We start from the raw sequence: 26,836 nt of genomic DNA on the forward strand, positions 1-26,836 counted from the left end.
CAGACAGAATCGTCACTACTAGCGTCATTGGATTTGCGACACGAGACACTTTTTTAGCAGTATTTTTGTTTTGCTGCCATCAGCCTCATTTTAAACACATTTTTCCGTCTAGCAGTTAAAAACAACCACATACCGAGAATCAGGAACACCATCCCCTCGATAGGCTCCATTGTTCCTGTGTTGTGGGTTTGAAAATGTGGCGCTTTTAAGATGATGTCATGGCAGTAGAGGTGCGCGCAAATAACGATCAGTCCCACACACTTTGAAGGGGTACTACTGCGGTGGAAAAGAAAAGCGATCCGAACTGTTCCGCGCCGAGTCGAAGCGTACTGAGCCGAACCGTACCATACTATGCAGTGGAAAAGCACCAAAAGACCACACTTTCAATAGGGAACTAGGCAAAGCTAGACAAACTTTCTTCTCAAAAATTATAAACAGCAATATAAACAACACACGCACTCTTTTTGCTACCGTAGAGAGACTGACAAACCCCCCAAGCCAGACTCCCCTAGAAATGCTCTCAGACAGCAAGTGCAGTGAGTTTGCTTCTTTCTTTTCTGAGAAAATTAATAATATCAGAAAGATGATCAGCACATCCTTGAGTTGCTCTGGAGTCAGTCAGATCAGACCACAATCTGTAGTTACTACAAAAACTCTCCTGAAAAAGAGCAATCTGGATAAGACCATCTTAAGCAACTATAGGTCAATCTCAAATCTTCCTTTCATAGGCAAGATCATTGAAAAAGTTGTCTTCAATCAGCTGAACAAATTCTTAAGCTCAAATGGATACTTTGACAATTTTCAATCTGGTTTCCGATCGCATCACAGCACAGAGACTGCGCTCATAAAGATAATAAACGATATTCGCTTAAATACTGATACAGGCAAATTATCCGTGTTGGTACTACTCGACCTCAGTGCTGCATTTGACACTGTTGATCACAACATACTTCTTGACAGGCTGGAAAACTGGGTGGGGCTTTCTGGGATAGTCCTAAAATGGTTCAGGTCATACTTAGAAGGGAGAGGCTATTTTGTGAGTATAGGGGACCATAAGTCTGAGTGGACATCCATGACTTGCGGAGTCCCTCAAGGCTCGATTCTTGCGCCACTCCTGTTCAACCTGTATATGCTCCAAATGAGCCAAATAATGAGAAAGAACCAAATCCTGTGCCAATGCATTGATGAAGTAAATAGTTGGATGTGCCAAAACTTTCTTCAGTTAAACAAGGACAAAACTGAAGTCATTGTGTTTGGAAACAAAGATGAAGTTCTCAAGGTGAATGCATACCTCGACACTAGGGGTCTAACAACTAAAAATCAAGTCAGGAATCTTGGCGTGTCTCTAGAGTCAGACCTTAGTTTCAGTAGTCATGTCAAAGCAATAACTAAATCAGCATACTATCATCTGAAAAATATTTCAAGAATTAGATGCTTTGTTTCCAGTCAAGACTTAGAGAAACTTGTGCATGCTTTCATCACCAGCAGGGTGGATTACTGTAATGGCCTCCTCACTGGCCTTCCTAAAAAGACCATAAGACAGTTGCAGCTCATTCAGAACGCTGCTGCCAGGATTCTGAGCAGGACCAGAAAATATGAACACATCACACCCGTCCTCAGGTCTCTACACTGGCTCCCAGTTAAATTTAGGATTGATTTTAAAGTATTATTACTGGTATATAAATCATTCAATGGGTTAGGACCTCAATATATTGGAGATATGCTCACTGAATATAAACCCAATAGATCACTCAGATCATTAGGATCACATCAGCTAGAAATACCGAGGGTTCACTCTAAGCATGGAGAGTCTGCTTTTAGCTATTATGCCAGCCGCAGCTGGAACCAGCTTCCAGAAGAGATCAGGTGTGCTCCTACAGTAGTCACATTCAAATCCAGACTCAAAACACATCTGTTTAGCTGTGCATTTACTGAATGAGCACTGTGCCTCTGTACATCTGACTGTTTTTACTGTACTGCTTTAACTGCTTTAATACTGCTTTAATACTGCTCTGACTGGAAGAGATTTTGATGGAGAGCGGGAGAGTCTTCACTCCGATGAGGCGAGTGAAGAAGTAAATTACTTGTACTGCTGAGAGTATAAGAAGTCGCTGAGAGCGTCATTAAGGGTAATGGCAGCAGAAACGTGCTCTGTGGGGGCCCCGATGGGCATTACTGGTGTAGCACCACCCCAGCAGAGTACGTCCCTGGGCTGGAGGTCCAGTTGCACCGTAAACCAGCTCAATCTCTTCCATGTCATATAGGGGTATACTGGAAGAGATTTTGACGGAGAGCGGGAGAGTCTTCACTCCGATGAGGCGAATGAAGAAGTAAGTTACTTATACTGCTGAGAGTATAAGAAGTCGCTGAGAGCGTCGTTAAGAGGAGAAAAGTGCTCTGTGGGGGCCCCGCTGGGCATTACTGGTGTAGCACCACCCCAACAGAGTACGTACGACGCTCTACGTCCCTGGGCTAGAGGTCCAGTTGCACCGTAAACCAGCTCAATCTCTTCCATCTCATATAGGGGTATACTGGAAGAGATTTTGATGGAGAGCGGGAGAGTCTTCAATCCGATGAGGCGAGTGAAGAAGTAAGTTACTTATACTGCTGAGAGTATAAGAAGTCCCTGGGCTGGAGGCCCAGTAGCACCGTAAACCAGCTCAATCTCTTCCATCTCAGATAGGGGTATTACTTTATTTTATTTTATTTTTACTCTTAACTGTTTTTATTTATATTGATTGCATTTACTGAATGAGCACTGTGCCACTGTTCGTCCGACTGTACTATACATTTTAATTTCGACACTGTATTTTATTTTTATTATTATGATTTTTTTATTCTAAACTGTTTTAATTATTCTGATTTCTTTTGATTATTTTAATTTCTTCCATGTAAAGCACTTTGAATTGCCACTGTGTATGAAATGTGCTATATAAATAAACTTGCCTTGCCTTGCCTCGCGATGTCCCCGTTTTTGCCCTTAATCACACTTAAAGTCGGTTAACCCCAGACACTCAGGCGCCTAAGGTAACGAAAGTCAAATTTGGATTAAAACACATGTGTTGTAGGAATGTGTTAAGAGCATCCTTGTGGACCACTCTGAGTGATCGCATGAAAACTGGTTAATGATTGTCCGATCAGAATCTCTACATTCCCCCTTGATAGGAAGATGACGTCCCTGCGGAGACGTCCTCTGCCGATCATTCATGGGAGGATGGAAGGTGAATCATGAATTTGTTAGCAGGGGATCATCAGGGCTGAGGGCTTAACTCAATGAGGTCGCTGGCAACTTCCAGCGTGGAAACTTCTTTTCGAGGGTTTTGGTGGAAGCCTCCGGATACAGCTTTGGTGAGCTTGACGGTAGATGATCGCACCTCATTGAGTCTCCTGTATAGGATGAAGGCCAAGCCCAGTGTTAAGAGGTGGCTGACTACCATGGAGATGCACAGCGCTGTGTCGGCTGCGCTCCAGGCTCGGATGACAGGTGAGGTAGTCAAGGGAGGTTGTCGAGACAAAGCTTGCAGAGCAGAGTCGAGAGGAGCAATGTCAATTAATTGTGACCCCCCTGTCTCAATTCCCAGTTCCAGTTCTGGACCCAGGGTGAAGTTGTGGTCCTTGAAGAAGGAGGGGATTTCCAGTTCGGATTCATATTCACTGCTCGGGAGATGATACAATGCCAGATCATTGACGTGGAGGATGGCACCTTTAGGTACTTGAATCCACATGCTCTGGTTGAGCAGGCTGACACGAGTGGCAGTGTCATGCTGGACATAGGTGAGAGTAGCCGTGAGCACCGGGGTGTTTACGAGCCAGCGGTCGCCGATAATTTCTGCTTGTGTCTCGCCGACTTGCATGCGAGGTCTGGCCTCAGCAGGTCACCGGTTGTCACTGGACATGGGTTGCAATCCACAGATTCCATCAGTGTTGTCTCTGAGGAAGGGTTTGCTTGGGCAGAGATAATGAATGTCTTTGGTCAAGGTGCACATGTGCAGGTTTGGAGCCAGGTACAATTGTGGATCGCTGTCGTGGTAGGCTACCACATCGGGGGTGCGGATCTTGATGTGCGTGTTACCTTTCCAAAACCCGACATTGACGATGTCATTGAGTCGGTAGATTCGGCTTGACACTATGATGGGTAGGTTCAGGAGAAATCCCACTTCTCTCTGCTCGGGGTCGATGTAGAGTGGGATGGCGCTGCCCAGAGAGTAGGCCAGGTGAACTTGGAGCGGGTCGGCTGGCGTGGTGATGGCGGAGGCTCAAAGGTATGAGACTGCTTCATGGAATTCACAGTCTGGTTCAGTTCCCTTTAAAGTCTTTCCGATGGTCTGCAGGGAAGCGCTCTGCGTGGTGAGATGTTCTCTTAACTGTGGGATCTCTGTTTGAATCTCTTCCACGTGTCGTCTTACAGTGGCTAGGTTAACTGCGTTGACGCTGGACATACCAATGTTGAACATGGTTCCCACGGCAGCTGCGGCTCTGAGCAGGGCTCCCAGGAACCGTTTGGGGTGGCGGTTGTGTCCGCTTAATTCCGCTTGGGTGACGGTGATCTTTTCAAGTTGGTTCAGCATGTGCCTGATGTCAGCATCGGCGTGGGAGAGGGAGTCTTCTGTCCAGCGGGCACCAGCCCAGCTGTACTGGATTACTGTGCGGGGGTAGTGTGCTCTGTAGACATTTCGGGGATCTAGTCGGACATACACTTTCTGGGTGTGGGTCCGACAGTTGGTGATCAAGAGACCTGGTTGCTCCCTCAGCACGATGCCTGATGCCGGGCCTGGTGAGATGACTTTGGGTGGCGGCTGCCCTCTGATCGCTTGAAGGCAAAGGATGGTAAACCACAGCAGCATCCTAGTAGCAGTAACGCCCTCTCAGGGCTTGGGCCCTAATAATCCTAAGGAAAACAATAGGGCCTTCGCCCTTTCAGGGATTGGGCCCTTTCAGGCCCCCCCCCCCCCCCTGAAAGTGTCACAGGATCAAACGAGGAGAGAGCTGTCTTTGATTGCAACCCAGATTAACTGCGTTGCTGGTGTGTGGCGATGCCTCACGATGTCCCCGTTTTCGCCCTTTATCACACTTAAAGTCAGTTAACCCCAGACACTCAGGCGCATAAGGTAATGAAAGTCAAATTTGAATTAAAACACATGTGTTGTAGGAATGTGTTAAGAGCATCCTTGTGGACCTCTCTGAGTGATCGCATGAAAACTGGTTAATGATTGTCCGATCAGAATCTCTACACCTTCATCCTTCATTGCATCCGGATCAGTCCCTCTCTTTTTACCTCTTTTTTATCAGCGCAGTCTCATCCCAAGACGTCATATAACTGACATCTTGGGACGTCTTTTGACCATACGTCAACATCCGCCTTTTTAGGGCACCCTTAAACGTCGGTTAGATGACGTTGTCAGATCCTAACCCTACCCCAGACCTAAACCTACCCCTATAACGTCACCTAACCGACGTTAAAGGTAAAGCGTCAGTTGTATAACGGCCCAGGATTGTCATGTAACCGATGTTTAAGGGTACCCTAAAAAGGCGGATGTTGACGTATGGTCAAAAGACGTCCCGAGACGTCAGTTATATGACTTCTTGGGATGAGACTGTGTTACTTTTATCAACAATGTCAAAACTATTTTAGCCATTTGAAGAAACTTTTTGCAATCAGCTGCCATGATATTTTTGCAATTTTTTGTAGCGGTGATTAAAGCCACATGTCATGCATTGAGGTCAAAGACGAGGCAAAACTATAATAGACCATTTGGGTGTTGGCAAACAGCGATGTGTTTTGTGTGCACGGAGCCTTGTTGCAATTTCAAATTTATTTTGAGTCTTTTTCCTCTGAAGTAGCCTACGAGTTTATATCCCGCATTTCTGACTTCCCTCATAATTGTAACCACTGCAGTGTGCTACCATTTAAAATACTCACCCTCAGTATACCATTTAAAATACTCAAAATGATGGACGGCCTTCAGATTTTTCCGTCACTGCTAAAAACAATTCACTCAATAACGGAAAATATTTGGTCCCCTGTGTTCAGTGTCCGCCCAGCAACAGCCCCATTTCCAATAACTTTATTCTAATATGACAAAAGACTGAAAGTTAATTCCGGTCCAGTGGTGGTCAAATTTGATGTAATATGTCTTTGATGGGTTGAGGGTTTGATGCAATTTAATTTTTGTTTTTATCGGTTTGATTACAGCCCACTATAGGATTGTGCTTTTATTAAGAGTCAGTGAAGGGAAATTATGATGTTTTGAATATGACAGTTCTGTCCTGCTCTCAGGCATTTAAGGCATAATCAGGCCTTATTATTGTAGACAGTGACACGTTTGTGTGTGTGTGTGGGTATATGTGTGTGTCGGCTGTGTCTGAAGACATATGCCATATCCACTGCATCTTGGTTATTATACAGAGAGATCCATTGCATCTGTCTGTCTTCCAGTCTATTTCTGTCTTCATGTGCCTGTCAAATGGAAATCTTTACCCTTGGACAGCGTATCAAGCTCAATAAGTCCCCTGAGTCTGCTTTGAACATATATAAGAACTTTCTACTCTCTCTTTCCATTTTCTTTGTCTTTGTCTTAGACCATCTGAATAATTCAAACGTCTTTTCTAACCAGAAATTTTACCACTCTCTCCTCTTAATGTTCTTTTAAAGCATTTCTTCCATTAATTCACTTACTCATTTATTGATTTTCCAATTTCTTTTGAAGCAAAGAGGCTTCATAAGCAGTTTGAGCCGCAAATACTTGTTAAGCCATTTCTTGAGTACTTCCTTCCATTAAAAGCAAGTTCTTTTGGTTGCGAGTTGATTTGATGGACAAAACGCCAGAGTCTGTAGGATTTAAGGCCAAAGTTGAATGCTGACCTGATTTATTGAAAACTGTGGTTCCATGAATCTGATACACATTAGGTTAATGGTTCTCATTTATGCAAAACCACTGACAAAGAAAAGCAAATAAAATGACAAGATTTAAAAACAATACTTTAGTAATACGTTTTTTTTTGTCTTTTTTAGTAAATTTATTCATATGTCTATTCTGCATTATACTGGTTTCTAAACAAATGTACATTGGAATAATAATAACAATAGTAGTAATAAATATACTCTTTATTTTGTAGATGAGGAACCAGATGATATTTATGGTTTTTATGATGAGTATTCATATTCCTCAGCACTCCGGCGGCCAAAATCCATCCAGCCCACATAATCCCGATCTTTTATCCGGTGGTTACTGTTTGCGCTGTTGTTCATGGAGGAGTTACGACGAACAGAGCCTAGGAGAGAAATAAATAAATGATGTCTCTTAACATCTTAAATATATGGTGGCATGATATATCAAGCGAGTTAAAGAGTAAAAGTAGAATAAAGAGTTAAAGTAAAATATAGGTGTCTATATTAGATAGATGGCCAGAAAGAGTATTGTTTAGTACAGGTATTTGAGTGGAACTAGATATATGGATCTAGTTCCACTCAAATACCTATACTACAATACTCTTTCTGGCCATCTATCTAATATAGACACTGCTTTCAAACGTAACACTATAACATTTTCAAAATGGCATGCTATCAAACAAGTTGTACTGTGCCCAGATTTCTGACACCCATTTGAATATAATTCTTATTTAAGTGAGCGATTAATAGCCTACTGTTAATGGCGAACAAACCGTTCACTGCTCTTTCAAAAGGATTGGAACCTTTTGGTGAATGTGTCAAAGTGGAATTTAAAGAGTCATCTTGGACTGCTATGAACTGTAGTACTTGCAGATCATTAATTGATTGGAATAGTAATTGGAAAAGAACATTGTTTTCCAGAGTGGCATAATACTGTGTGTGACAATGTTTCAGCTACATACAGCATGTTAAGCGTCGTTCAATCTGTTGGTAGGGGTGTGATAAGGTTTGCAACAGATGGGAGGCTTTTAACACACTACATACTAGAATTTTGTTGAAATTTGTACAAGTTGTAGACTTGTTTTCACATGCTGACATGTGTAAAACTTGCACTTTCTACTCACAATTATTTGAGAGAGAGAGAGAGAGAGAGAGAGAGAGAGAGAGAGAGAGAGAGAGCTGACCTTATTTAAAAACTAAATGCACTGATAAACTAGGGCTGTTATAATGGGATCAATTAGTTTGCACTAAGCACTGAATGCCATTCTTTTGAACACGCACAAACACACACACACACACACACACACACACCCATTTGTTTTTCTATCGTGATTTAGACTTTCCATTTTTTGTATACTTTCAATGCTTATCATTAGCAGTATACTTTTGTATACTGCTAATGATATTATCTCATATTGAATCTAATGACGATATTAAATATTTTACAGAAAACCCTTCTGCATTTTTTAAACAATACCATTTATTAAGCTGTATTCCTCTTGGAGACCATTGAACTTTGGTCACTTTACTGTCTGAAAAATTTGATAAACACACACACATGACATGCACTGTTAACAATTAATGTTTAAATAAAAATAAAAATACCACACTGCACTTACTTGTTCAGAGGAACAATTCCCTGTTCCTGCATTTAGGAATGATAATTGATACCCTTTGAAGAGGTTACACCCTAAGAGTGGTTATGCAATTTAATGGTGCAAACCTAACCCAAAAACATCCACCCCTTGTACAACTCTGGTATAAACATGCTTCACTCGGCTGTGTTTATGTTTATCAATGCCAAGCAACGCTAACCTGGAGCTACAGTGCGTGACAAAGGTTTTTCTTTCATAATGCGGAAACCCGTAATTTCATGTAATGATTTTATCTGCTTGTTTTTTCATTTTTCCTTTTGCTTGTTGTTGAACATTACACATTTTTTTTAAATTGAACATGACTTGCTCTAAATTTGTTTAAACCCCTTTTTTAAATCAAGTTGTATTTGTGTATGTTGTGTCCATGTTACATGTTGAAAAAGAATCCAATTTGTATTTTTACGTTTTTAAACACATTTGTATATTGTAAAAGGACCAAACGAAACTCATGCCTAGTTTTCAAATGTCCTGAATAAAGGTTAAAAAAAATAATAATAAAAACTGTATTCATACACAAGGACATATTTGAGCAGAAAATGTCCTAGTCTGTCTACTTTGCAGAACTTTAAGCATTTGTTGAAGCTAATTTTTGGTTTTTAAGACAATTGCGTTCTTCCTGACATTGAGGATCATCGTGTATTCTTCTGATACTACCCTGTGTTTGGCCATTGAAGTGTCTCTCACCTTTCTTAGAGATGAGTTTGGCCAGCAGTTCGCTGAGGTTGGCACGGGTGTCTGGGTCTGTGTTGCCTGCTGGCTGCTGTTTGAGGGTGAGGCTGGTGGAGCGGGCGACCCGGTGATGCCCACTTAAACTGGTTTCCTCCTGCGAGGGCAGAGGGCTATCATCAGTGTCAAGGGAAGAGGAGCAGGGCCGACCCAAACAGGAGGCGGAAAGCGCAGCCAGGATCACACACACGCACACCCAGCTGTTCATCCTGGAAATGTGAAAGAGAGGAGAAGAGAGGGACGAACATGTTAAAAGAAATCCTTTTAGTATGACTTTGTAATTCTGTTCATATTCTATACTATTTTTTTTAAAAAATCTATAATTAAATTATTATTGTTAAACTATGTGTTATTTTTTCTTGCTGCAATCATTTAAAAAAATTCTCTTCTAAATATTATTACTGTATTTTTCCTAAATACAGTTATTAAATTACATTCATCTTTAATTTCAGTTGGTAATTTTTTTTCAGAAGAAATCTAATTTAACCTTAAATTTGATTCATTAATCAATTATCAAATTTAAGGCTGCAAGAGAAGATAACTGGGAAAATACAGGTAATTGATGTAACAAATAGCTATTGTAGCTATTATTAAGGGAAAATTATAGCTATTATGGGAAGAAAAGACAGTTTTTAAAGACAAAAGTTATCAAGCACTGTTTAAGATAGTTGCCATCTGTTATTCTTGTATTTATTTTTAATATTTTTATCATAAAATAATGAATAAATAAAATATTAAATCCTTGTGAGGTTAAATAGATAGATAGATAGATAGATAGATAGATAGATAGATAGATAGATAGATAGATAGATAGATAGATAGATAGATAGATAGATAGATAGATAGATAGATAGATAGATAGATAGATAGGATCTCTTACCTTATTCTGTTTTGTGAGCTTGGATGAGAATGAAAGTGTATTCTCAGGAAAGAGGGAGAGAGGCACTTATATACCCAGCTGTGACGTGCACACACACACGCACACAAATGCATTCACACACACTTACACAGACATGCATGCACATAAAAAGCGTTTAAGCCCTATACATATTTACTAGTCTGCATGCTATTGTTGAGTCTGCTTTATCTTAGAATTAAATAAATTGTAAAAAAAAAAAAAAAAAAAAAAAAAAAAGGCGGGGCGGGGGTGGGGACGGTGTAATTTGAATTATTAAATTATTCTATTTAAGAGACAGTGAGAGATGTCTGGCTAATTGGCGATCTGGGCGGAAAAAATCAAACATGCAATTTGTAAGCCATGTTTGTTTAAGTGTTAGATATGCTGCCCATTTTAGTCCTTTGTCATGCCTGACTTTGCTGTGCTAGGTGTGCTCACTCCACCATGGACAGAAGATGTTGGGCCGGTCTTCTACTCCCAGCCTGAAGAGGGAGCTGTTGGTTTCCGGTCCACCAGACAGCAGCTGATGGGAGGGACTGTTTAAAAGCATCTCCTGCCAGTTGTTTGGTCTGCTCTGTGCTGTGCGTCTCGGCTTTGTTCGGGCTGCCAGGCAGGCAGCAACTCCACCATATTTTCTTTTGTTTTGTTTGCATTACTCATAGTTTACACTTTACTGATCTGCACTACATTTTGATTAATTTTCTCTTGCTTCTCATACACTGACTTAATGCATTTCTTGATTTGAATTATGATTCCATTTCATCATTTAATGTTTAAATAAACTATTTTTTTATTTAACTTTACAAACGGTGTGGTCTCCCCTATGTCACTGCTACTGTGAGCTAGGTAGACGTGACACCTTGCATTTCCTGTGTAAGTGAGTGCAACCATGGCACCAGTCCATGGACCTGTACTCTCTGGATGTCCATGTATGAGCCAGACAAGAATTTCTGAAGGGCTTTTTTTGAGGGGAAGGACTACATGCTTGCGCACAAAGGTTCAAACGCGCGTCTGTGGAGTGGGCTCTTAATACGCGTATGCGTTCTGTTCTGCTTTCTCACGGGTTCGCGTTTTTGAAATTTGATCCCTGATGCTTACTGATGATGTCATCAAGTAGAGACACAGATCACCTAACCTAAATGGCTGTTTTACAAAACCTACCATCAGGGGGAGGTCTAAGTAACTTAAAATTTCTAACATAATAAAACAGCACACTCCCCGCCTGGTATCACTAGATACCACAATTTGCCACCTTTACAGTTCAAGTTACTTGTTCTTAGTCCTCAGGGGGGACCACTTCCGTAACAGGCCCGAGAAACAGTTTTGTTCCATCCCGTCTGTTAATCTTCACCTCTACCTTACGAACTCTTCCATCCTTCCTGGGAAATACTCGCGAGTCCTAAAGGCCAGTCATTTCTCTTGGACTGACAGTCTCTCAAGAGCACAACAGAGCCTGGGGTGATTTTTGGGCTACTGGATGTCCATTTCCTTCGTGACTGTAGGGTAGACAAGTACTGTTTGCGCCATTTGTCCTAAAAGGTGCTGGAAAAGCTTTGCACTTGCCGCCACTGTTTTTTGTACAGGTCATTGCTGGTGAACTCTCCTGGAGGAATGGGAGGAGGGCCACTTTTCTGTGTGAGCAGCGTGGCAGGAGTGAGGATAAACGGATCTTCTGCATCTGTAGACACTGGCACTAGTGGTCTGTTGTTCACAATGGCCATCACCTCCGCCATAAAGGTTGTGAGCACCTCATGAGTAAGTTTAATACGTCCTGACAGGAGAAGCATGGAGTCCAGGATTTTGAGGGTGATGCCAATCATCCTCTCCCATGCCCCTCCCATATGGGAGGAATGAGGTGGATTGAATGTCCAGGTACAGCCCTTTTCTGAGAGGTACCTCTTCACCACATCTTCGTCAACATTGGAGGAGATTCCCAGATCTTTGCATGCTCCAACGAAGTTCGTTCCCCGGTCAGAACGGATTTGCCTGACTGGCCCACGGATCGCCAGGAACCTTCTCAGGGCATTTATAAAACTTGAACTGTCCATGGACTCTATGACCTCAAGGTGGATAGCTCTAACGCTTAAACAGGTAAATAGGACTGCCTACCTTTAACTTTCGGCATGACCACCCCTTGTCCGGCGTGTGGAGATGGTCCAGGGTCCGAACACCAACAAACGTGAAGGGCGGTTCCATGCTGAGTCTATCTGGAGGTAAGTCAGCCATTTTTTGGACTTCACAAGACCATCGAAGCTTACGGCAGGGGACGCATTTAAAGATGGAGCTGTTTACACACCTTTTGGCTCCCACAATCCAGTAGCCAGCTGAGCGGACAGCGCCCTCCGTAAAATGGCATCCTTGATGTTGTGACTCCACATGGAAATGTTGCACAAGGAGAGAGGTAACATGATGCCGTCCAGGAATGATCAGAGGCCTTTTCTCTTCATGTCCCAACTGTGATTCCACTATGCATCCTCCTACTCTTAATAACCCATCCCCATCAATAAATGGGTCTAGCATCCTCAGAGGACTTTCCTTGGGGATCTCCAGTTGGGTTCTAATGCTTATTATTTTGTCAGCATAAGTGTTCTGTTGAACAGATCGGATGATGATGTTTTTACTCAGTCTGACATCCTCGACTGTGTATGGTGACTCACAATGATGCCATCCTTTGCAACTTTCTGTAGAACCCTTTGAGGTTTTCTCGAAAAGGCATGTGATATGTCTGTGATACGTTTTCTTTCTGAAGAATGTGAGATGTGAGTCTCAGGGTGTCCTGCCTGACTTCCGACTACTGAAACACGCTCCCTAGAATGACTGGGTTTATCTTCCAGCTTGTGCCACCGCTCTGTAGCTTTGTATGTACTCTGTACAACAGTGGCTTGTTGACTATCACTGCCTGTAGAGACTCCTTCTGGTGCATGTGTTGGCTGATAAGTAACACGTTTTGCCTGCTCATCGACGTACTCTTTTGTGCGCTCCGCTGGGTCATGGGTTTGAAGATCAATTTTGGAGCTATGGTGCTCAGATTGCTCTTCCATGTCAGCCTCTAACGCTTCCGCTTTAGCTACAGCAGTTGAAGAACTTTTCTTCTACAGCAATTTTTCTCCAGTTGAAGAGCATCCAGTGATACCTCTAAATGTGTCTTCTATACCTTTAAGAATGCCTCTAAGCTTGCTTGTTCCATTTTGATTTGGCTTTCCTGCCCTGCAAATGCTGCCTCAGCTTTAGCAGCTTGGGCTTCAGCACGAGCTAAGGCTGCAGCTGCACTGGTAGAGGAACCAGGGGATCTTCTTGATAAAAGTGAACCTGAGGCTTGTCCGCAGTGACTGAGATCCTGATGATTTTTTTGTCTGACATTTTCCTTGGTATCCCAGAAGCGTTGTTTTACTGTTCTGTCCTCTTCACACGCCTTTGCACAAATTGACAGGCAGATGAACTCCATCCCCAGTTACTACACTGACAAAGATGTTCAAACTTGACTTTCCTTTAATGTAGCAACTGGCAGTAGGGTAAAACTGACAAAAACAAAAACAAACATATAAGGTCTCTGAATTGCCACTATGGAGAGCACAGGAAATAAACTCAAATTGTACACAGTATTTAAAGATACTAAATCAAAATTATAAACTACTGGTAAGCATAATGTAGCAAAATGCAATGTATATACACTTTTCTCACTGGAAGTTAGCTAGCACATGCGGCCAACATAGACAGACTATCTGTATGAACCCACCTACTGTTCTGTGAAAATAAATATACAAACTCAACAAATGACCTCTTAAATTTATTTTACATACTAACGATGCTTTCAAAGACCCAAATGTCAGGATGATGACCGATGAAAGACTGAGCTTTTCCTAGGCTCTTACATGGATAACTTACCTGATGCTTACTGATGATGTCATCAAGTAGAGACACAGATCACCAAACCTAAATGGCTGTTATACAAAACCCACCAGCAGGGGGAGCTCTAAGTACTTTAAAATTTCTAACATAATAAAACAGCACGATGTATAATTTCAGACGTAATGGTTTAGTTTTATCAAATGCCAGCGCTGGCTTTATAGCCACTAGGCTACTAGTTATGCTAATTTGTGTCTACGACAAACGCGTACAAACATTATGGACCTGAATTTTGTATATGTACTAATGTTGTAAAGGTATTTTTCATACTTTATGATGTTATTTTTTGATTTGATAAAGAAAACACAATAAATAAGCAACGCTATAGAACACACACATCAATCCCGTAGGACACTGCACACATTCAAAATGCACGTGAACTTCAAACCTAAGACGCCCTCCGACTACTACACAAAGATTTAGTTCATCATAACCCTCCCACCCCGTCATGAAATGGTTACACTACCAGCTTTAAAACAAATCACACACACACAATAATACTTCTAAAATTCAACACTTAACTCTCCCAGCATGTAAGACCCTCCCCCGTGGTCTAGGCTTTGGCGCTGGTTGGCAAGGGGGAAAAGCAGACGCCAGTCCAGCGCTCAGAAGGCCTCCGAACAATAGCGGGAACGGAGCACCCTTGCTGAGAAGCCGCGCTGCCCACGCACTCCTATACCTGGTGTAGCGGGCACTTGGGGAAAGAAGGAGAGCAAACACGTAAGTGGTTAAACCCAGAGGGTGCGTTTTATTTGTAGTGCAGTGAGGATTGAAGGAGTATTGGTGCTCTTGTGCTCCTGTGGTGAGAGTGCTGGAGAAAGTGGATTAAAGACTGCAAACTTCGGCCAGACAGCAGAGAGTTGACTTGAATGGCAGAGAGTTATTTCAAGGCTTCCAGGTTCCTTCTCATTAGTCACTTTCTGTAGGGAAACCACAGGACAAACAGACATTAGTGAGTGTCTGGGAGATCACAACACCCACTTGGCCTTTCTTCACTGGCATTTATATAGCCCCAATGATGAATAGGTCGACGGCCGTCAGGTGTGTGTTGATTGCTGGTCAGCTGCTCTGTATGTGTTGCCAGCGGTGACTGATGTAAGGATGAAGAGAGATAGCTGTCAGGTGTGTGAGTTGATTGCTTGTCAGCTGCTCTGTGTGTGTTGCCAGGGGCGACTGATGTCGGAACGATAGTAGTCTGCCACACCGGCCTTATCTATCGGTTAATCCGCTAAACTATCTTCACCGCCGGCAGCCCTAATTAGCATACGAACGGCACTCACCCCCCAACCTTCAGTGCAGAAGGCATTTGCAACAACAGCCCGCTTCTCAGGCTCGCTCCTTCACTGTGCTCACCTTTTTTTAATCCCTCGGGTGACATTGAAATTCACAATAATTACTGCTTTCTGGACCTTCCCATTCATCAGTGATCAGGTGCAAACACTCACTAAACCCAACCCACTCCACCACTCCACCCACGCCAGTCATAACAATGCATTCATCCACCGTCACTTCATTACAATAGTAGCCAGTCAGTTCAATGCTATTGTGTTAAACAAACATGTATAAAGTTATAAAAAAATATTGGCAAATTACCATTCAGAAACTTTTTGTAAGAGCTGTGTGTGTTGAGGTTCTGCTTGCCTCTCTTCATAGCCGCTTTCTGAGTCTAATTCTGGCTCATACTGATACTGCAGTATCGACACAATTATGTACGTGACATGAACAACACATGCAACTTCGCCAGTAAAGGTAATGGGTGTGAATTTTCTGGACAACACGCACTATAGTTTAGCCAATCACAAAACACCGGCCCAAACTAACCAATCTGAGCCCATTGCCTGTTTCTGAGGGAGTGGTTTCATAGACTCATAGAAAAATAAGACTTTTTAAAAAAGAAAAACGTCTCGGTTACGGATGTAACCCTCGTTCCCTGAGTAGACTAAACTCGGCGTCTACCAAGCGGTACAGCAGAAGTGGCAAGGAGACGTAACGTCTCCGTTCCCTACTCAGGGAACGAGGGTTACATCCGTAACCGAGACGTTCCCTTTCGTAGTCACTCCGAGTTACGTCAGGAGTGATGGAAAATAGGGGTCTGTGCCATCACGCCATCTTCATAGCTGTCTTCCAGTGCCCTGCGAAAGTCTGGACCCCTGAACTTACCTTATAACCAGGAGTTCCTACTTTAACACAGGAATACCAAGGTACACTGGGAAGCATATCCCGGGAGGGACATGCAACCAAATGCCTACCGAAGGGAGGACTTAAGAATACACATATGGTCGTGTTAGGGACTACATATGGAGATCACTGGAGCGCCAACCTAAGGGTGGCTAGAAACTTAGCTCCAGGAGTGGCAGATGGCTTGCCAAGGGAAGACACATGCTCAGAGACGCTTACAGTGGATAATACACATGTGACAGTTACCGGAGGGAACCGTGCACACGGAGGCACCTAGCCGGCACCAGAGCAAGCGCAGTGGTGCCCGCATCATGAGTGCTGGAGGACTCAGGGCTTCAACGGAAGACTCAACTGAGGAATATCGCACTTATCCAGTCCGAGGAGTGGAATGGCGAGCAAGCGAAGACACCTGAGTGGGTCCAGTACTGGCGGGAGCGAGTACGCGAGAGGACACCGACTCAATTCGCAGATTATAGAATCTTGCGAAGGTGTTTGGTGTCGCCACGTCTTGGTGGGCCAGTAAGGGGCTACCAACAAGACCTGCTCCTCGTCCTCCTTGATCTTGCACAACACCCATGCAAGAAGGCTCACTGAGGAAAACGCATATTCGCGTAGCCCCACGGCCAGCTCTGCGCCAGTGCGTCTGTGCCGAGCGTGACCTCGGACAGGGAATAAAACTGGGCGCAGTGGGATGAGTCCCAAGAGGCGAACAGGTCTAACTGTGCCTCCACGAACTGGTCCCAATCAGGTGGACCATCTGGGGATGGAGTCGCCATTCGCCGGAGATAGGGCAGACCCGCGACAGCTCGTCGGCCGCCAGGTTCCGGTCTCCTGGAATGTACACTGCACGAAGGGACCTCAGGTGCTTCTGACTCCATAGCAGGAGGTGGCGGGCGAGCTGTGACAAACGACGTGAGCGTAGACCACCCTGGTGGTTGATGTACGGTACTGTAACGGTATTGTCTGAACGGACAAGTACGTGTTGACCCCTGAACAGTGCTCGAAAGCGGTGCAGGGCCAGGCGTACTGCCAGCAGCTCGAGGCAATTGATGTGCATGAGGCGCTGGGGTCCTGTTTGCACATGGCACCCCAACCCGTGGTAGATGCATCCGTGGAGACAACGAGATGCCTGGAAACTCGCTGAAGAGGGTAAAGTTGAGGTTCGACCACGGGAAGAAGGTTTGGCCGCCCGCTGGAGTCACTGGAACTCGGAGCGAGCCGCGATGCCATACCCACCTCGGGACTCGATCGCGAAGCCACAGCTGAAACGGTCTCATATGAAGCAATCTGAGTGGCGTTGCCGCGGCTGCAGATGCCATATGCCCCAGGAGCCTCTGAAAAGTTTCAGTGGGACCGCACTCTTGCCCTCGAACTGTTGAAGACAAGGCAGCAGTGAGTGTGCACGCTCGTTCGTGAGCTGCGCGGACATGGCGACCGAGTCTATCTCCATGCCGAGAAAATAGATCCTCTGCACTGGGCAAAGTTTGCTCTTCTCCCGGTTGACCCGAAGGCCCAGACGGGCTAGGTGCCAGAGCACCAGGTCTCTGTGTTGGCAAACCTGTTCTCGAGAGTGTGCCAGTATCAGCCAATCGTCGAGATAGTTCAGGATGCGAACCCCGTGTTCGTGAAGGGGAACAAGGCTGCCTCGATGATATTCGTGAAGACGTGAGGTGACAGAGCTAACCCGAATGGGAGAACCGTGTACTGATATGCCTGGCCTTCGAAGCAAACTGAAGAAACGGTCTGTGTCGAGGCAAAATGGAGACATGAAAGTACGCGTCCTTCAGTCGATCGCTGCAAACCAATCCTGAGGCCGGACGCATTCGAAAATGCGTTTGGCTGTGAGCATCTTGAACGGTAGTCGATGGAGAGTACGGTTCAAAATGCGCAGATCCAGGATCGGTCGTAACCCACCGGTCGTCTTGGGGACAATGAAGTTGGGGCTGTAAAACCCGGACCTCACCTCGTCTGGAGGGACCGTCTCGATTGCACCCTTCACCAGCAGGGTCGCAATCTCCGCTCTCATGACCGGGGCATTGCCACTGACCATAGTGGAGCGAACACCCCTGAAACGAGGAGGAGACTGAACTGAATCGCGTAGCTGAATCTGATCGTTCCGATGACCCAGCGGGACAGGCCGGGGAGCTCTAGCCAAGCTCCCAGGAACTGAACCAGCGGGGTCATGCGAACCACAGACGTCCCCCCGGAGGGGCAGCAGGACGGGGAGACCGGCATGCACACAGGAGTTACACCGTGCGGAGTTACCCCGTGCGTGTGGACGTCGAGCACACTCTTTCCCGTCTGTGTGCTCAGTGACAGTGTCAAGTCTTTCCTCAACCAACTCAGGGTGCTGCCCACTCGGGGGTGAGCAGCAGGGAGCTGGGAACAAAAGATTCTCCCCGGCCCTCCACCGGGGGAAGGAGGGGCCCTGCTACCGCCTCCTGTGAAAAACCCTGACACTATCACTGAGCAGCCCGTCTCAGGAACGTCGCTTCGCCTGGCGTTAGCGGGGCACGCGGCCTGAGGGGGCTGTGACGCTCTCCTATGGCCTCCTCCGCGACGCGATCCGGCTGAAGGCTGCTGCTGGGGCCGCGTGGGAGGGAAGGGAGCCGCAGGGGGGTGTCCTCAGCGGCGAGCAGGCGGAGGCGTCTGAACCAACGGCTGGGTGGTGGCAGCAGCTGGCCGTCGGGGCTATAATCGCCTCTGTCTGCTCCTGGGCGGTCGAAAACTGCTGGGCGAAGTCCTCGACCGCACCGCCGAAGAGGCCAACCTGGGAGAGGGGGACACCGAGCAGACGGGTCCGCTCGGCATCCCGCTCCGTCAGGTCGAGCCATAGATGATGCATCTGGACCACACTGGTGGCCATCACCGGACCAAGGGAACGAGCGGCCACTTCCGTCGCCCGTTGAGAGCGAGGTCGGTGGCAGCTCGCAGCTCGCCTGGTCAGTCCCCCCCTCGTGCATATCCCTGAGCAGCTAGTAGGGTGCTCATCGTATGCAGGGCGGAGGCTGCCTGCCCGCCGCTCTATAGGATCGCACCGCCATAGACGACGAGAACCTACAGGCTTTGGACGGGTGTGCAGGAGTACCGCGGAAGGACGCGTGCGGCGGACACAGTTGCATCACAACAGAGCGCTCCACCGGGGGAACCCCAACACACCCACGGCAACCGCACCGTCGAGGGGAGGAAAGGCGGGGGAAACTGAAAACGCTCTCGGGAGGTCAAAAGAGCCCTCCAAGTGCGTGTCAGTACCGCATGCAGCTCAGGAAAAAAGGGAATTGGGGTCGACCGTGGCCGTGAGGCGGCAGCCTTGCCCAAAAACCAATTATCCATCCACGCTGTCGCTCCCGAGGGAGGCAACGCAGCCGCATCCTCACTTCCCGAGGAGTCAAGCCCGCCTTGTGATGCTGCGATCGACATCGCATAATCCTCTGGAGCGCTGAACGAAACAGATGGTACCTGCGAAGAGGCAGACGCCTGAAGCGATACAGCGCTCGCTGGCTCTAACACTGGAGCGGTGGGTGTGGCCCAAGGAGCTAGCGTCGGGGGTTGTGCCACACAATCACCGTCATATCACCCTGTCCGCGAGTCAAAGAGCTTCTAGAAGAAGAAGCAGAACGAGTAGCGGACACGGGGACTCTCACTTTATCAGATCACTCACCGCGTTTTACAAAATACAACACCCGTTCATTTTTCATTTTGCAATTAGGCCAACGGATTAAATTAAATAAGGGGAAACGAATGAAGACAAAATTAGACCGTTTGGACATAATACGAGGCCGAGTTCTTTTTTAAAATTCATAAAATTCATAAAAGATACAAGGAATAGCCTATAGACAAAACCTCAAAGAAATGCCACAATCAAGACCTCGGAGCAGAAATGAGGGAGAACTCTGTCTCTTTCCCTGCCATTAATGCTTGGATAACACGCACGTCCATAATAATAATGTCTAGTGCGGTGATACTACCAACGTCCGTTGCCATTATTTTTGGAATGACTTATCGCGAAAGAAAAAAAGATGTTTTAGTCACATAACATCGTTAATGGAAACGCTGTCAATTCACATTATTTTTTTATTGACTTTCAGCAAATTACGCAAAAGTTTTGTGCAAATATGTATTGACGCCACTTAGCTGAGCAAAAAGGTTTCACTCGGTTATGCAATTTTAAACGGTTAATCGGTTAACCATGGACACCCCTAGTTAATAGCCTATACATGCTATCTTCCTAACTTAAAAAATAAATTAATAGAATAGAATAGAAGGTTTATTTATAAAGCACATTTAAAAACAACCGAGGTTGACCAAAGTGCTGTACAAAAGAAGATAAAACAAACACAAGCTGTAAAATAGATGTAACACATAAAAATAAAATCCTGAAACAGCAAATCAAGGTATAATTAAAACGCCAAAATCTTGAGGGAGGACTTAAAAGTAGATACAGTTGTGGAAGTTCTAATATGAACCGGGAGAGTGTTCCATAATTTGGGGCCGATGACAGGGAAGGCACGATCACCTCTATTTTTTAATCTTGTCCTGGGGACTGGGGCAATAGTCCGGAGTTTGCGGATCAAGTGACTTTGAATGAACGTTGGGGTGTAGCAAATCTGTTAAATACTGTGGTGTCTCATTACGAATGGATTTAAAAACAAACAATAGAATTTTTAAAATCAATTTTATATTTGATCGGCAGCCAATGTAGTGAGATCAATACTGGCGTGACATAATCATATTTACGTTTCCGTAGAGAAGCCGAGTCGCTGCATTCTGAACTAATTGTAGACGTGAAACACAAGCCTGAGGGGCGCCGATGTGCACAGAAGTACAGTAGTCCAGTCGAGATATTACGAAAGCATGCATAAAATTTCTAATTAATTCATAATACCCGCTGAAATGGGTTGGGTTGTATGACGTTTGATCCAGAAAGGCATGTTAGGGCAGCGCTGTGGGGCTACTGGCCAGGCAGTGGAAACGCAAGCCCGGTGCTTGAGGCCCGAGGCCACTAGCTCGGCTCGGTTCGCTGTTAGCTCTGGCCCAGCCCTAGCCCGGCAGTGGAAATGCGGCTATTGAGTCCTGATCGCAGTGTAGAGATGCTCATGTTCCCACAGAAGGAACATGAGTCATCCACGAACGCTGCTACTGCATGCTGAATGCCAAGGGCACACAGAGCAGCGATCGTGACCATCAGAAAATTACATGAATCAACCTCTCCCAGAAGAACACGGGCGAACCGTCTTTAAAAAGACGTGCCTCGTGCAGCTCTTTCAATAAAGAGGAGGAAATTCACTCTTTCAGCGCTGAGGCGACCAGGGAGAAGCGCAAAGTCTGGCAGACCACTGCTCAGATCGCAGGCAATGCAGTCTCGCTGGGTACCGCCGTCACACCAACACTGAAGAGGACGCTCGTCTCGAAGAGTCTTGAATCAGTGAGAATGGCTTGAGGAGTGAAGAAGTCTCTTGGCTCGGAAGCGAAAACATACTGCGGTTGCGTTCACTTCCTCCTTTATACCCACGGGGTGGGGCGGAGTACGTTATGCAAATTCCGCAGCCCCAAGGCATTTTCATGCCATTGGCTTGTTATTAAATACTCGAAGAGGATTGGCTTTCTATGCTAAACCCCATTCTCCATCACTCCTGACGTAACTCAGAGTGACTACGAAAGGGAATTATAAATACATGTTATATTGCACCCCATAAACACAATCATACAAAGAAAAAAAGCAATAAACCACCCCTTTAATAAATAAGGTTGTGACACCACGTTGTCAGGTCTAACATTAATTTTCAGGTCAAGAAAATTTATAATCAAAGTAAAATAGCACTAGTCTTCACTAAGTTAAATGTAGAATAATCCTTATTAAAGTTACAGAAGTTATTCAGTCAAGAGCAGTGTTTTTTCTTTGTCCTTTGTTGTTTGATAAACATTAAACAAAGACAGCAGCAGGTTTATTAGGCTCACTTTAAAGCTAGGGTATACGATTTCAAAGATTGTTCATTTTATTAATATCCTTGTTTAGATGCTGGTTATGGTTATATAGTACAATCCTAACAATACGAATAGAAAAAAAGAATAATAAAAAATTCATTCACTCTATTGGCTGTACAGCCGCAGAGAAGTTGACCAGCTGCTCTCATCCAATCACCAGCTCCACTTGAAACTCCGCCTGGGGCTCGTGTCTCTAACCCAACTGCACCCGACCCCGCCCCCCTCCTTGTGCGAGCAAGCGGCTGACAGTCAATGGTAGCTAGCTAGCGAAGTAGCATCAGATCAGCAATGGACAAAGCAATGGATAAAAATATAAACGACAGCAGCAAGCGGCCCCTGCTTGCCCCTACTGTAAAGTTTGGATGAAAGAGAACGTCTGTAGAGGAAAGAGCAGAGATAAAAAAAAAAATGTAACGCCGGACTCTAAGTAGGATAAATATAGGGTCCACTAGCTTCAGGGTGATCTGGGACTGAAAACCGAAGCTTACACAGATTACTTTTTTTTTTTTTTTTTTTTTTTGAGCAAGTCCTTGAATATATTTCAGTATGCCTAGCGGGTTTCTGTTTGAGCCGATCGGAATTTGAACAAGATGTGCTGTGTGACTGAAAACCTTAGCAATACTAGTAATATTATACTAATGGTGGTGGGCAGTTTAGAACATTTCATGTGTTGCTATTAATCTTGCGTTGACGTGAACTCAAAAGTGACATAGGTCAGGGATCAGGTAGCACAGAGGGGAGGGGTGTGTGTGTGAAGGGGCAGGATGAGTTTTTTACCGTCTCAGGCTTTCTCGACCGATTATTAACATCGTATACTATAGCTTTTAGAGGTAAACGGATCCAATGTACTGTCCCAGCTAGGATTTTTTTGTTCTAAAAATGTTCTGAGAACATTACCATGCAGTGTTCTAATAATGTTTTCAGCGGGTAGTTTTCTTTTGGTTCCTAAAATGTTCTCTTAAAAGTTCTAATAACATTCTCTAAAAACATTCTAAATATGTTAAATGCTAACATTGTTAGAACATTATTTCCTGACGTTCTTATAACATTTTCAGCGGGTAGTTTTCTTTTTGTTCCCAGAATGTTCTCTTAAAAGTTCTAATAACATTGTCTAAAAACATTTTAAATATGTTTATTGCTAACATTGTTAGAACATTATTCCCTAATGTTTTTATAACATTTTCAGCGGGTAGTTTTTTTTTGGTTCCTAAAATGTTCTCTTAAAAGTTCTAATAACATTGTCTAAAAACATTTTAAATATGTTTATTGCTAACATTGTTAGAACATTATTCCCTAATGTTTTTATAACATTTTCAGCGGGTAGTTTTTTTTTGGTTCCTAAAATGTTCTCTTAAAAGTTCTAATAACATTCTCTAAAAACATTCTAAATATGTTAAATGCTAACATTGTTAGAAAATTATTCCCTGACGTTCTTATATCATTTTCAGCGGGTAGTTTTCTTTTTGTTCCCAGAATGTTCTCTTAAAAGATGGCATAACATTCGCTAAGAACACTCTGAAAATGTTTTGTGATGACCTTCTATAAAGGTTTAATCATAACATTTTTAAAACATTATCCCCTAACTTTCTTATAAAGTTTTTAGCGGAAGTTTATTTTTGTTCCCAAAATGTTCTCTTAAAACCCCTCAAAAATGATTAGCTATAACATTGTTAAAGCATAACATTTTTTTAATCTCAAAACTAAAACATCAAAATCTAACAGGTTTAAATGGCATCCACATAAATTATTAGAAGTTCTGCGTACAGTAAATGCCCAACATTACATGAAGAACTCAGTAAAGTCACTCATGCGTCTTGACTGCGGTGTTTGCTCAGAGCACTCATCATCAGTCTTTGCTTGTTTTGGTTCTTGCAGAAAAATAATCCAGGAATCTGTATTAATAATAGTGTTCTACTATTCTCTCTTCTAGTTGTCCAGCTGCTCCCCCAGTTAGCATTGAGCTCTGTTCTCTGTGTGCACAGTAGAGTTTTTCCTCATAGCCTAAAAAAGAAGATCATGCAAAAGTGTAAACATAAAGAATACACATACATTAAGATCACAAGCAATATTGACATTGAAAACTTTCGAAATTAGCCAGCCTAATTAGCAGTCAGAAATTATGTAAAGACTAATTTATTGAAAGTATAAATATGATAAATTATGAGTATCTTTTTTGTTTCTGTAATTTAAAACATACTTAATCCATGTATCCAATATCTTAATACAATAAAGTTTTAAAAATGGATATTTTTCTTACACAAATGCTTCGCTTTAAAAGGGCTTTATAACCCCGCCAGAGTCATGTGGTGGATTACTTTTATCATGGATGGATGCGCCTTGATAGACGGCCATTCACTGCCATTCTAAAAGTCAGAAGAGTCAGGACATTTTTTTTAAATATAACTCAGATAGTATTCATCTGAAAGAAGAATGTTATATAAACCTGAAGCCTTGAGAAACGCTCTTTCCAATTCATTAACGTTAACCTCTAACGTTATATGAATTACTGAATTATTATTAACTTTTACTTTCAAAAGACATTAAGATCACTTTTAAGTAAAAATACAGTATTCGTATGCATAGAACACATACCGGCATTATAGTAGGCTACCTTGGTTGTAAATGGAGACTTTATTGTGTCATCGGTAAGTTAATCATCTTGAAACAGTCCGTTTGGAGTCTGCATTAAAACAAATCTAGCTGTTATTCAAAAGTAGCATACACTCAGATTTAATGCGACTGTCATACAATTCTAAGAAAGTAGAAAGTTAGGTCTAATACTGAAAGACATCAAGGATAAGAGAAAGCTATGTAAACTGAAAAAATACACACAAAAACTTACAGTTGTGAAAGAGTTCCGTTGACCAGGAGTTCTGCTGTTTTGGGCCAATGTGTCGCCAATTTAGACAACGGACATTCTGCGCCGATTTCTTCAACAGAAACGTTGCTTTATTTGCGCTGTTTGTCGAGTTCAAATGTTCTTACGTCATGGGAACATCGCGCTGTGATTGGTGGTTTTAAACGTCGATCTACAGCGACCTCCAATCAGCTTCTCATCTCTTGTAAACGCATTTGTCGCAACAGTTCAGTTCAGAGTAGCCTAATATATCCTCAAAACACTTTACCGTATGCTGTTTTGACAATGTTCCTCTTTCATTATGGAAAATTATGCCATTATTCTATAGGTTAAAATAATTCTACAATCTGTTACCTAAACAGCTTCCTTAAAATATCCTTACAATTTTATGAGCTTTTGTTAACATATATTATGAGATTTTGTCATCTCAGGTAAATGTCCTCAAAACATTTGATGAATGTTGCTTTGATAATGTTCCTCCTTTGTTATTGTGCCAATGATTTATAAAAGATAACAACATTTCGACAAAAAATCCTCAAAATGTATCATGCAAAATGTTTGTTAAAAAGTCAATTTAAAGGAATGTTTTATTAAAAACATTTTATCATCTCAGGACTAAATAATATCCTCAAAACATTTTGCGAACGTTAATTTGATTATGTTCTTCCTCTGTTATTATGGTAGGCCTACATTCAATATTTTATGAAAGATCATTCTATAAACTTTTACCTCATCAACATCCTCAAAATGTTACATTTAAAACATTCTAGTTTTGTTAACACGTCACATTACAAGAATGTTTTATAAAAACATTCCATCATCTCAGGCCTCAATGATATCCTCAAAACATTTTTCGAACGTTGATTTGATAATGTTCCTCCTCTGTTATTATGGAACATTGTTTCAGTGTTTTATTGAGAACGTTAAAATATCTGTTATCTCAACAACATTCCCAAAACATCCTTAACATGTTACAGTGTTAATGTTTAAACACGTCACATTACAAACATTTTATCAAAAAACATTCCATCATATCAGGCCTCAATGATATCCTCATAACATTTTGCGAACGTTGATTTGATAATGTTCCTCCTCTGTTTTTATGGGACATTGTACCAATGTTTTATTGAGAACATTGTAATATCTGTTATCTCAACAACATTCCGAAAACATCCTCAACATGTTACAGAAAATGTTCTAGTTTTGTTAACACGTCACATTACAAGAACATTTTATAAAAACATTCCATCATCTCAGGACTAAATAATATCCTCAGAACATTTTACGAACGTTGATTTGATAATGTTATTCCTATGTTTTTATGGGACATTGTTTCAATGTTTTATAAAAGATCATTCTACAAACCTTTACCTCATCAACATCCTCAAAATGTTAAATTTAAAACGTTCTAGTTTTGTTAAACACGTCACATTACAAGAACATTTTATAAAAAAACATTCCATCAACTCAGGCCTCAATGATATCCTCATAACATTTTGCGAAAGTTGATTTGATAATGTTATTCCTATGTTTTTATGGGACATTGTACCAATGTTTTATTGAGAACATTGTAATGTCTGTTATCTCAACAACATTCCGAAAACATCCTCAACATGTTACAGTGAAAATGTTCTAGTTTTGTTAACAAGTCACATTACAAGAACATTTTATAAAAAACATTCCGTCATCTCAGGACTAAATAATATCCTCAAAACATTTTGCGAACGTTAATTTGATTATGT

General features: G+C 43.0%; 1 protein-coding gene, 1 long non-coding RNA gene and 1 pseudogene across 2 annotated transcripts; all 3 read right to left on the bottom strand.

The window, feature by feature from the left end:
- Positions 1–3,251: 3,251 nt before the first annotated feature.
- On the bottom strand, positions 3,252–5,863 carry LOC148970915 (uncharacterized; annotated as a pseudogene).
- A 987-nt stretch (positions 5,864–6,850) lies between these two features.
- On the bottom strand, positions 6,851–10,331 carry cckb (cholecystokinin b). The gene is made up of 3 exons (XM_039683067.2): positions 10,151–10,331; positions 9,229–9,479; positions 6,851–7,272 (listed from the first exon to the last, which is right to left on the bottom strand). Exons 1-3 carry the CDS (start codon positions 10,261–10,263, stop codon positions 7,145–7,147), a joined length of 492 nt encoding a protein of 163 aa, XP_039539001.1. The 5' UTR covers positions 10,264–10,331; the 3' UTR covers positions 6,851–7,144.
- Positions 10,332–23,931: 13,600 nt separating this feature from the next.
- Positions 23,932–26,187, bottom strand: LOC120486904 (uncharacterized). Its single transcript, XR_005624320.2, has 4 exons — positions 25,080–26,187; positions 24,849–24,917; positions 24,495–24,600; positions 23,932–24,238 (listed from the first exon to the last, which is right to left on the bottom strand). It is a non-coding gene; the product is annotated as an uncharacterized LOC120486904 (long non-coding RNA).
- Between the last annotated feature and the right edge of the window lie 649 nt (positions 26,188–26,836).

The sequence above is a fragment of the Pimephales promelas genome, chromosome 18 (assembly GCF_988280905.1).
Source record: "Pimephales promelas chromosome 18, fPimPro1.hap1.1, whole genome shotgun sequence".
NCBI classification, from domain to species: domain Eukaryota; kingdom Metazoa; phylum Chordata; class Actinopteri; order Cypriniformes; family Leuciscidae; genus Pimephales; species Pimephales promelas.